Source organism: Hydractinia symbiolongicarpus, chromosome 12 (assembly GCF_029227915.1).
Source record: "Hydractinia symbiolongicarpus strain clone_291-10 chromosome 12, HSymV2.1, whole genome shotgun sequence".
NCBI classification, from domain to species: Eukaryota; Metazoa; Cnidaria; class Hydrozoa; order Anthoathecata; family Hydractiniidae; genus Hydractinia; species Hydractinia symbiolongicarpus.
The window spans coordinates 11,755,763-11,768,163 of NC_079886.1; the positions used below are offsets into that span (position 1 = coordinate 11,755,763).

At 42.6% G+C, this 12,401-nt stretch overlaps 3 protein-coding genes across 3 annotated transcripts; all 3 read left to right on the forward strand.

Annotated features, from left to right (window-relative positions):
- Positions 1-318: 318 nt before the first annotated feature.
- LOC130621249 (uncharacterized) lies at positions 319-1,840 on the forward strand. The gene is made up of 2 exons (XM_057436558.1): positions 319-1,156; positions 1,389-1,840. The coding sequence occupies exons 1-2, from the start codon at positions 319-321 to the stop codon at positions 1,838-1,840; spliced, it is 1,290 nt and encodes a 429-aa protein (XP_057292541.1).
- Positions 1,841-1,901: 61 nt separating this feature from the next.
- LOC130621250 (uncharacterized) lies at positions 1,902-3,014 on the forward strand. Its single transcript, XM_057436559.1, has one exon. The coding sequence runs from the start codon at positions 1,902-1,904 to the stop codon at positions 3,012-3,014; it is 1,113 nt and encodes a 370-aa protein (XP_057292542.1).
- Positions 3,015-3,980: 966 nt separating this feature from the next.
- Positions 3,981-5,591, forward strand: LOC130621252 (uncharacterized). Its single transcript, XM_057436560.1, has 3 exons — positions 3,981-4,638; positions 4,808-4,973; positions 5,114-5,591. Exons 1-3 carry the CDS (start codon positions 3,981-3,983, stop codon positions 5,589-5,591), a joined length of 1,302 nt encoding a protein of 433 aa, XP_057292543.1.
- Positions 5,592-12,401: the final 6,810 nt, after the last annotated feature.

A 12,401-nucleotide genomic window follows, 5' to 3' on the forward strand; every position in this document is an offset into this window, starting at 1 on the left:
TTACAACTGACAATTACAAGGTGGCTGTAAAAATTCTAAAGGAAAGATTTGGCGATACTCAAACTATTATCAGTGCTCACATGGATGCGCTCCTCAATATCGCACCTAAAAGTTGTGATACGACAGAATTGCGCACAACTTTTGATTTGATAGAAGTGCATACCCGTAATCTGACGTTGAATCCAAGGCGTATGATCCAGTCTTTTTTTCTATTGTAATGAATAAACTACCAGGCGTTTTTAAACTTGATATTACTCGTAAAATGCCGCAGGCAACATGGAAAATAGGCGACTTAATGAACTGCTTTAAAGAGAACTTATGTTACGCGAGCGCTGTTTTGCGATGGACCCTAACGCATGTTTTGCTTCCACATCCCCTTCTTCGACTCTTTTTGCTCAGCAATATAACGCTGAAAGAAACCCTCGGAAACACCAGCATGGACGAGTCAACTCTATCTCCTGTTCTTATTGTAAGGGTTCCTATAATTCTAAGAGGTGTACCGTAGTTACAGACGTCACAGCAAGGAAGCAAATCATTCGTGCTAAAAACAGATGTTTTAATTGTTTAAAATCCGGACATCTCGTTAGAAATTGCAACTCTAAAAACACGTGCTTTAAGTGCAAGGGAAGACATCATATCTCCCTCTGTGATGCTAAGGGTGGAGAAGAGCGAAACAAAAATAACAACGATGGACAGGTTCCGCATTCTCAGGATGATGAACAAAATCAATCATCAAATGTGAACGTCGTTGGTTGCCATGACAGTGCACTGCTGCAAACAGCAAATGCGCACTTGTTAAATACTGACGAAAATTCCGTTGTTTTTTCTGGTTGCGTGCTCTTTGATAACTGTTCGCAAAAATCATTCATCACAAGTAACGCGAAACAACGATTAAAATTAAAAATCATCCGCAGCGAGATTTTAAACGTAAAAGTGTCCGGCGACAACTCTGAAAAACCTCGAAAATTAGACGTCATAAAGGTTAAAATTAAAAACGCCCACTCTAACGATTATTCCGTAATCGAAGCGTATGTTATGGACATGATATGCTCACCTCTATCTAACCAAAGAGTCGATTTAGCGCAAACCCTTCTCCCAAACATTTGCCTTGCTGACAACAACGCCTCTCACAATAAACAGATCGACGTTGTAATAGGTGCAAATTATTATTAAAACTTTGTAACAGGACAAATTATAAAAACCGAGAACGCTCTTACCGCTGTTCAAACTATCCTGGACTCTTAACGGAAATGTGCGGGCATCTTCTTCGACTGTTAACGTTGCACACGTTTTACTTTCGCATGACGGGCACGAACCGTCAACTGATAATCTTAAGAAATTTTGGCAAGTTGAGGACATAAATGAAGTAGATACTACGTTTAACATAGGTAAATTCAGCGAAAAAAAGTTTTTTGATGGAGAAAGATATTCCGTCCCATTACCATGGAAACAAGATCATGAACAGATGCCGGACAATTTCCAAAACAGCCGAAATCGGTTAACATCAGTCTTCCGCCGACTTAAGGCTAAGCCCGAGCTTCTGCAACAATACGACGACATCATTAAACAGCAAAAACGTGACGGTATCATCGAGCAGGTGACAGAGCCGCCACCGCCGCCAGGTGAAGTCCATTACTTCCCCCATCATTACGTCTTAAAGGAAGATAAGTCCACAACCAAGGTACGCATTGTTTACGATGGTTCTTCAAATTCTCCGCCACTCAACGATTGCTTGGAAAAGGGTCCTTCTCTTCTTCCTCTACTTATGGACATCCTTATCCGTTTTGGGACCTACAAGGTGGCGATCAACACACCTGATCTTACGCTTCCTATGGTTTGACGATATAACAAAAGAAAATCCTCAACTCATGATATACCGATATACTCGTGTAATCTTCGGAATGAACGCTTCACAGTTCCTTTTAGCTGCATCAATTATAAAGCACTTGGAGAAATACCAAAGTGCCGACCCTGACTTTGTGCTAGCTTTCTTAGAAAACCCTTATGTCGACTACAGCATTGGCGGAGGAGATACCAGCGATCAGGTGTTCACATTTTACCAAAAGGCAAAAGCACGGCTTAAGGAAGCTGGTTTAATCTTACGAAAATGGCGTTCTAATAGTTCAACTCTCCAAGCGCAAATCTCCAAATTCGAAATCGAGGATCCAGCTCCTCCCGATGAGAAAAACTTGGGCATCACATGGGATACGGCCAATGACGAAATGGAAATAGACCTGTCAAGACAAAAACAGTTAGCTCAATCCGACGTCCTTCTAACTAAACGCAACATCCTAAAAATCATCGCATTGATTTACGACCCAGTCGGTTTGGTTTCGCCCCTCGTTGTACCGTTTAAGGTATTCTTTCAGAAGTTATGCACAACCGTAAACGATTGGGACACTGAGGTTAGTGAGAAATTAAAGGACGAATGGAATTCGTTAATAGAGTTATTTTCATTCTCGTTGAAATATCGATTGCAACGTTATTACTTCGCTAACTATCCTTTAAGTGATTTGAAAGACATCACCCTGCATGGGTTTTGTGATGCAAGTAAAAGATCATACGCTGCTGTTGTCTACATTATTGGAACGTTATCAAGCGGACGCTCTGTTGGACGCATTGTGTGTAGTAAAACAAAAGTATCCCTTCTCAATGAACTATCTATCTCTAGACTGGAGCTTCTCTCATGCTTACTTCTTTCTTCCTTAATTGCGTGCATTAGTCAGTCGTTAGGTAGCGTCGTTCCAGCAGCTTTGAAATTTTGTTGGAGTGACTCAATTGATGTCCTATGTTGGGTTAGAAATAATAATTCTAGTAAGCAATTTGTTAAGAACAGAGTGACAAAAATTAGGGATTTAACGCCTCCAGCTATGTGGAGATTTTGTCCTGGAAAGTTGAATCCTGCTGATTTACCATCTCGTGGTGTAAACAAAGCGAATAAAAACAATTGGTTTCAAACATGGACTATCGGACCTAGTTTTATATATCCCGCTATTAGTTATTATGTTGAGTGACTGGTATTGTGGTATTGTTGAATGTGTAGAAATGGCATTAACTATAAATGAAATGGAAAGCATCAATATTTGCATCAAAGAGATAGGGATAAAACTATAAAACTATTGAGAGTGAGAATAAAATGAAAATGGAATGTATGAATGATATATATCATTGAGAGATATTTAAATGAATGTTAATATGGCTTACTATATTTTATAAACAGCGTTAATAGTTGTTATTATAAAGTATGACATTTCAGTTATTTGAATATATTTGAAATGACGCAAACCACTTAAAAAGATATCACTTTATTATTATAATGGATTGTTACTGTGGAATGTGTAAAATCAACATCAAAAGAGTAAAGAATTATAAAAAAGACGAATGTACAAAATGTATGATTAATTTAATTAAATTGTTATTATTAAATGGTAATATGGATATACTATCATTTATAAATGTGGGATTTAAGAGAAAGCACTTAAAGAAATACCAATATATATAATCATATGATGAATCAAGTAAATTCTAAGTCTAATATAGTAATGAACGAGAGAGATCTCCAAAAACTAAGTAAGTCCGAGCTAATCAATTTGATAGTCGGTAATGATAAATCTGGTTATATCCGAAGTCCAAAAACCAACATATGGATTAAGATAAACGGACCAGCTTATAAAAAGTTAAAACCTATTCCAGCACCGAGGACTATTAAGGAGAAACCTATTTCAGCACCGAGGACTATTAAGGAGAAGCCTATTCCAGCAGCTAGAATGGAAGCAACATATAAACCAAGAAAACCAGTTCCAACACATATAATACCACTTGATAAAGCATTGAATGATACCACTAAATCTTTTAAAACAAGAATAATAAACAATATGGATCCATTAAAACAATTAGTATACACAAGAAATGATATATCAGGAGTTTTAAACAGAGAATTGATTAAATTAACAGGTTCCAAATATGTGGAAACATAAAAAATGTCATCTGTCAAACCACTAGGAGCAGATGATAGAATGGTCTATAAAACGGCATATTTTGCCAATAAGGTGTCCACAATAATTAATGCAAATTATATTAATGATGCTGTAAATCTATCATCTCAACAAATAATAAACGGTATCAACCAATGCATTTCTGAAGGATCTGGATGGACTATTGAATCAGTAGATGCACATTATTTTAATTTAATTAAATATAATCCACTAAGTGGATCAAGCTATATAGAACTACCAGAAGAATTAAGAAATAGTAAAAAGGGACTAATCAATATAAAAAATATAGATAATGAATGTTTTAGATGGTGCCATATTAGACATTTGAACCCACAGAAGAAAAATCAACAGCGAATCAAAAGATGTGATAGAGCATACATCAATGAATTGAACTATGATAATATTGAATTTCATTTAACCATTAAAGAATATAACAGGATTGAGAAACAGATCAATATCAGAATAAATGTATTTGGCTATGAGGATAAACTACTATATCCAATATATGTATCAAAAGAAAAATATAAAAACAGTATGTCCCTACTATTGATTACCAAGGATGAAAACAAACATTATGTATTAATAGAGGATTTCAACAGCTTCATGTTTAATCAAACGAAGCCCTCAAATAAAAAACACTTCTGTATGTATTGCCTACATGCTTCGCTACAAATAAAATATTAGAAAATCATACGGAAAACTGTATTTTCATCAATGGTAAACAAGCTATAAAAATGCCAGAAAAGGGTGTTACCATATTAAAGTTCTCAAACTATCATAAACAATTAGAAGCACTATTTGTAATATATGAGATTTTGAAGCCATTTCGGAGAAGATCCATGGATGCGCACCAGAAAATAAGAAATCATATACTGAGGCATACCAGAAGGATGTAGATTGTGGATATCGATATAAAGTAGTATGTAGATATGATGACAAATATAGCAAACAACTAAAACATATAGAGGTCCAGATGCTGTATATAAATTTTTGAAAGAGATGTTAAAGGAAGTCAGATATTGTAAAGGCTTTAAAAACAAACATTTCACTAAGGACATGAAAATGACTAAATAAAATAGATCCAATTTCAAGCATGCAGATAGTTGTCACATATGCAGTAAAGAATATATAGATACAGATATTAGAGTTAGGGATCACTGCTATGTAACAGGTAATTATAGAGGATCAGCACATAAGGATTGTAATCCTAACCATAGAATAACAGACAAAATACCATTGGTTTTCCATAATTTGACAGGATATGATAGTCATTTTATTATGCAACAGATTGGTAAAATTGTTAAAAAACACTCCTATAAAACTAAAAATGGAGAACAAAAGGAAATGGATATTATTGTAATTCTAAACAGTATGGAAAAGTACATGGTATTCATGTTGAGTAATAATCTTACATTTATCGATAGTTTTCAATTCATCAGTTCAAGTCTGGAGAAATTGGTAGATAACCTAACAGAAAAGTCCTTCAAATATACAAAAGAAGAATTCGGAAAGAGTAACAGATATGATCTAATGACTAAAAAGGGTGTATATCCTTCTGATTACATGGATTGCTTAGTAGTAGTAGGGGGTCCCTAAAGGTACACAGGGACCTTTCGATGGTCAAACCCCCACTAAAAAACGCTCCTTCGATACCCCCAAAAACCTTGTGACGTCACAGATTCCATCATACCTCAAATGAGTAAAAAAGTCACGTGACTTAGCCAACAAGGCCGACAAATCCGACAAACACCGTGAGGGTTCAACGCGTGCGCAAGTTGAGTAGGGGGAATTCCCTTACTCAAAGCTCTGACCGCGCTAATTGAGGCCGGGCTGTACTTATAATAAAGATGAGTTGGTTCAGGAACCCTATCAGCAAACTATACAACACCGTGTCGGCACCAGTAGCAGCAATTCGCGACGCTCTTGCCAATCGACTACAGAGCGTGCGGGATACCGTTGCTTTCTACTATAACAAGGTAAGGGAACAAACTTCGGGAGGTGCAACGCTTCACGACGAGGTCGAACGGGAAGTACGGGAGGACATCCAAGACGAATATCAGGGAATCGAAGATATCCGGCACATATTTGACGAAAATGACACACAGATGTTGGAAGATGGAAATCGCATCAAGACATGGTGGTTCAACAAGAACCTTAATAAACCACTGGCAGATGCTATCATGCGAAAAATCACGCCTCACATAGACATGCGCGTCAAGGTAGTCTACAGTTTCAGCTGTGATATTTACCGAGGGGGTGGCGATATGTCTGATTAACACAAGACCAAGAGCTCCAGGTCACTATCAAGCATGGCGGAAGCCTTCATAGAAGAATGCGAGATGAAGCGGCTCGATCTGGAAAATCGAGAGTTCTGGACCAAGGCCTACCTGCCACCCGACAGAACCATCGAGACCCCAGGAGCTAACGAAGGGGAAATAGTCTTCAAACATGTGCGGGTCAAGATCATCTCTACAAGGAGCCTTTACTTGCATGTGGACCTTTGCAAGACTGGTTGGGGAAGAGGAGGTGCATCTACAGCTTTGACAATAAAAAAATGAAAGAACCGACAATGTGTGCGGTGTACTATCGTGGAGAGCGAAAGCAGCGTGAAAAGCATATCACGCAAGAAGACCTCGCCCTAGCACGCGAGTACTACGAGGACTCCGAGCTAAAGCGTCAAGATATACGTGCTACAAAGCTCGTAGACTTCGAGGGCATAGCGAAGCACTTTGAAATCAACATCAGAGTCTTTGAACCCAAGACAAACTCTGAAAATGCACCATGGAGACTCTTCTACGGTCAGAATCAGTACAACGAGGGGCTAGACACAATCAACCTTGGCATGCTAGGTGGTCACTGTTTTTTCATTAAGGATTTAGACGTACTAGCGCAACAGAAATGGGAATGCGAGGCCTGCAAACAAATGTTCACAAAAAACAACCACCTCACGCGGCATAAAAACAACGAATGCGAGAGTGTCAATACGACAGTCTTTTGCAAAGGAGAGAAGGTAAAGCACATACCGAGCAAGTCAGAGAAGGTCTTTTACGACGACGATTTTAGTTACGCGGTGCGGGTCAAGATCATCTCTACAAGGAAGCCTTTACTTGGATGTGGACCTTTGCCAGACTGGTTGGGGAAGAGGAGGTGCATCTACAGCTTTGACAATAAAAATGAAAGAACCGACAATTTGTGCGTGTTGCGATGCCTTGCAGTGCACTATCGTGGAGAGCGAAAGCAGCGTGAAAAGCATATCACGCAAGAAGACCTCGTCCTAGCACGCGAGTACTACGAGGACTCCGAGCTAAAGCGTCAAGATAAACGTGCTACGAAGCTCGTACACTTCGAGGGCATAGCGAAGCACTTTGAGATCAACATCAGAGTCTTTGAACCCAAGACAAACTCTGAAAATGCACCATGGAGACTCTTCTACGGTCAGAATCAGTACAAAGAGGGGTTAGACAATCAACCTTGGCATGCTGGGTGGTCACTGTTTTTTCATCAAGGATTTAGACGTACTAGCGCAACAGAAATGGGAATGCGAGGCCTGCAACCAAATGTTCACAAAATGCAACCACCTCACGCGGCATAAAAAGAACGAATGCGAGGGTGTCAAGACGACAGTCGTTTGCAAAGGGGAGAAGGTAAAGCACATACCGAGTAAGTCGGAGAAGGTATTTATACGACGAGGGTTTTAGTTACGCGGCGTGTCAATGGCTGGGGGCGATGTCGGAGCAAACGGGAAGACATATACATCATGCGCTCCGTGGGCACGGGGGAGAGCGAGTGATTCGCTTTGGGAACAAAGACAATGAGTTCTACAGGGTAGACGGCTACGACCCCCAGACTTTCGACCCTATCCTCACTACATCGTGTTTGACTTTGAAGCCCTCCTAGCACCGTTGAACCAGCGGCAAACATCTGATCTAACATATCTTTCAGAACATATCCCAGTAAGTGTCGGCATTCACGATAGTCTCAATGAAGATCCAACGTTCATCGAGCACGAGGATCCCGGCGTCTTGGTTAAGTAGTTCGTTGAGGAGCTGGAGAAGAGACAAGCCCTCATTGTCGAAGAAGTCGAGAGGATGTACCTGAGGCCTGACGACTTTGACATGCTTCCCAAGAAGACTCAAGCGACTTAGGACGAGTGGGTGAACCAATTGGCTGTGATCGGCTTTAACACCGGAAAGTACGACATCAACCTGATCAAGCAATACTTTGTCGAGCGAATTGCTGAAACCGAGAAAATCAACGTCGCAAAGAAGGACAACGACTACATGTTCCTCACGACCTCGAGGTTCAAATTTCTCGATATCAAGAATTTTCTTGCCCCTGGGATGAGCTGCGACAGCTAGTGCAAGTCTCTGGAATGTGGGCTTGAAAAGCTCATGTTTCCTTACGAATGGTTGTCGAACTACGACAAGCTGAACCATGTAGGCCCCGTCAAGCACGAGGACTTCTATAGTAGTCTTAGTGGAAAAAACACGCTATCTCCTGAAGAGTACGAGACATTCCGCGCAGAGTTTTGCAAGCGAGCCTGCGTCACTATGATAAACTGGCTGCGCGAGTACAATCTAGCCGACGTGGAACCTTTCGTTAAAGCCGTCGACAAGACGAGGCTGGAGTACTACGACGATGAGATCGAAATTCTGAAGGATGCTGTTAACATTCGGGCGTGTCGATGCGCTATGTCTTGAACAAGTCTCTACGGTTGAACCCCAAGCTAGAGCTCTACGCTCCAGGAAAGCCTTGTAAGCACAAGTGTGGAGACAACTGCTTTAACAGCCAGTGCAAGGCCTGTTCAAAAACCCTGCACGGAGTGCACGAGAAATGAGGCCTACGAGCTCTTGCGGACGGGGATGTTCGATGACCCCGCGATTGTCTTCTGCAGGTACCACGAGAGGGACGTGACGGGTATCAGATCTCACGTCTACAGCGAACCCCACAAGTGCAATACCCTTCTAGGGTACGACGCGAACATGCTCTACCCGAGTACCCTGCTGGAAAATTTTCCATGCGGGAAGGAAAAGCTGATCAAGGTGGCTGCACCGACAGCAGCGCACAATCTCAAGATGCTGACGCGAGGTGTTCAAAATGGCTCGCTTCTCGATCGATATCGAGGTACCTCCCGAGCTGTATGACAAATTCAGCGAGATGTCTCCGCTATTTGTGGTCAAGGAGATAGCCGACGATCAAATCCCTGAGCACAAGATCCTGTTGTACACTCCCGTGCTAAAATGGTACCTCGAGCACGAGCTGAAAGTGACTGCTTTTTACCAGTTCCTCAAGTACGCTCGAGGTAAACCGTTTGCGTGGTTCCCGGAAGAGATTTCTGATGCACGAAAACAAGCAGAGAAAGCGCATCGCGGGAGATACGGCCAAGTTGAAGGGGAACTCATTCTACGGGAAGATGATCGAAGATCTGGCGAGGCACTCGAACACCACATTTACCAGAAACGAAAAAGATGTCGAGGCAGCGATGAGATCCCCGTACCTCAAAGACCTTGAGAAGATAGGAGATGCGTACGAGATCAGAAAGGGTAGGCACGGGGTCAGCATCGATAGAGCTTACCAGTGCGGCATCGCCGTCTATCAGCTGGCCAAGTTGCGCATGCTCGTGTTCTACTACGACTTCCTGGTCAAGTACGTAGATCGTCGAATCTTTGAGTATTGCTACATGGATACAGACTCGGTGTATTTTGCCATCTCTAGAGAAGAGTTGCGATATGTCATTCGCTCTCAACTGCTCGACGAGTACGACGAGGATGTGGAAAACTGGCTTTTCATTGACAAGTAGTCGAGTCGAACGGGAGGACTATTTAAAGCGGATTTCATCGGGTCTCGGATGATTGCCTTGACAGCCAAGTGCTATTTCGTCGAATGGCAAGAGGGCACAAAATTTTAATGCAAAGGGATGTCAAAGAGGCAGAATGCCGTGACGTGGTCTAGGCACATGAGCACGTTAAAAGGTGCCCTAGGCACAGCGAAAAACGTAGGTTTCCGGGTGCACAACCAGGGGATGGTCACGTACGAGCAGAACAAGCTGGGACTCTCGGCGTTCTAGGATAAGCGGAAGGTACTCGAAGATGGTATACCTACGGTGCCTTTGGATTTTGAGAAAGAAACATGATGAAAATATGTCTACTAATAGCCATAATCCTACCGAACGTCGTGCTTGCGATCTGCTTCTGCAAGTGCTTCATGCCTTGCAGAAGGCTCCTAATAAAAATGTCTGAAATCTCAGAGATATTCGAAGAAATCGACACACCGGCAGAAGCCTTCGAGCCTGCGGGGATGACCATCGACAAGCGCCAGGTCCTGAAAGACGCTATACGTAAAGGCAAGCAGCACCTCCTACCGAAGAAATGTACCGAGGCCTTTATTGACAAGCCTCACCTGATGTCATCGAGAATACGTATACGGATTACGTGCAGCGTGAATTTCAGGAGAAAGGCGAGAAGACCGCCAAGGCGTTGTCTTCACACGCCAATAGCCTGTACACCAAGGCTGTAGGCAACGTTGTTTCAATCGACAGTGCCGAGGGTCTCAGGCAAGATATCGAGGAAGACCCTATAATTCGAGGATCTATGGCAGAGCTGGGAATCCTCGTGTACTCCGCGTTTGGCTGATTCCTAGCGCCGTTACTGATGGCTGCGCACACTGTTAACCACTATCAGCTCACCGTGAAGCATGAATCCAAGACAGATGGGGAGCGAGCTGATGAAAAGCGAGAAAAAGATGGGGAACAGTCTTTCGAAGTTTCGCATGAGCATTCGTGAAACAGTTGATAGACTAAAAGCAATGGAAAAATGGGGGAGTACGGGTGCACGCTATACAGATTGGTGTGGTATTTACGGAGACTTTTTAGCGATCAAATGATTTTGACACCGGTAGCGGATCGCTTTCCGTCTCAAGCATGTAATTTAGTGGTGGATCAACAGAGAAATGCGATAGGATACGCTGGCAGAAACGGTTTGAAGGCCTCTGACATGTCTAGGGTCTATATATATTAGTGAAGCAGAAGGGTGAGCCTGCTGAGCATCGCCCCCCGCAGCAGCAACGTGAAGAGCGTCAACCCACGCCTCAGCAGATTGACATTTTCAAGATGACATAGCCCCTAATAAATGAGCAGCAAAGAGTATCAGAGAGAAGTCGTTGATTCATTGTGGGAATCCGTCAGACTGGTATCCTATAAAAAGGCGCTGGAGGTTTCTAGACCAGGGGCTAAGATGGACCTGGAGGACGGTTTAAAGCTCGCTGGATATATGATGGGAGCGATATTATTCGACGATTATGCGATAAAACAAGGGTGGTATAAACGTTCCATGATGCCTCCGAAATAAACTGACCGCGTTCCCCAAGGGAAAAAAACACGAGTTAACATGGAGACCAAGAAATCCTGTTCAAAGTGTAAAAGAAGTCTATTGCCAGATGCATTCAAGTTGATGAAAAATGGTCAACAAACAAAATGGTGCATCAAATGCGTCAATATTGCCAAGGCGTCAAGGGAGCGTACAAAGTGCCCCCATGAAAGGCGGAGGATCCGGTGCAAGGATTGTAAAGACAGTCAAATAATGCCACCATCAAAGGGTGAGATCCCAATGTAAAGACTGCGGAGGTGGAGCCATCTGCCACCATGAAAGGTGAAGATCCCAATGTAAAGACTGCGGAGGCGGAGCCATCTGCCATCATCAAAAGCAAAGATCAAAGTGCAAGGATTGTAAAGGCAGTCAAATCTGCGAGCATCAAAGGGTTAGGTCTCAATGTAAAGACTGTGATCCTGCCGGACATCTCGCTTCTGTTGTACGCAGCCGAACATCAAAGGCTCTACAGGGAAACAAGGAACTCAGCTCCCAGGAATATCTCAGGTGCGATATCGTGACACTGCGGGCACATATCGAGGCTCAGTTTTCAGAGGGGATGACATGGGATAATTATGGTAGCTGGCACGGGGATGTCCCATCGCTTGCCGAGGTTGGTATAAGATTACACTACACTAATACCCAACCCATGTGGGCAAGCGAAAATATAGCTAAGGGTAACCGCTTCGTCTCAGAATAAACAAGGGTTGTGTCTGCCTTACCGGCAAACACAACACAGAATAAATGGCTCTCGATATTGTCAAGGAGTGGCATGCAGCAATCTTCAGTGGGCCAACAAGCTGCGGCAAGACCCAGCGAGTCCTCGAAATCCTTGAGAACGAATATAGAGATCACTTCCACAACATCGTCATTCTATGTCCAACCATCCGCTGGAACAAAACCTACCTCGATAGATCCTCGCTGTGGGAAGATGACTACGTCTTTCTGATAGAGCCCAACGACCAACTGTTCGACTTGATCAAAAAATTCTCGGAGCTCCTGGCGGGTGAGGAGACCCTCTTCATCGTTGACGACATGATCG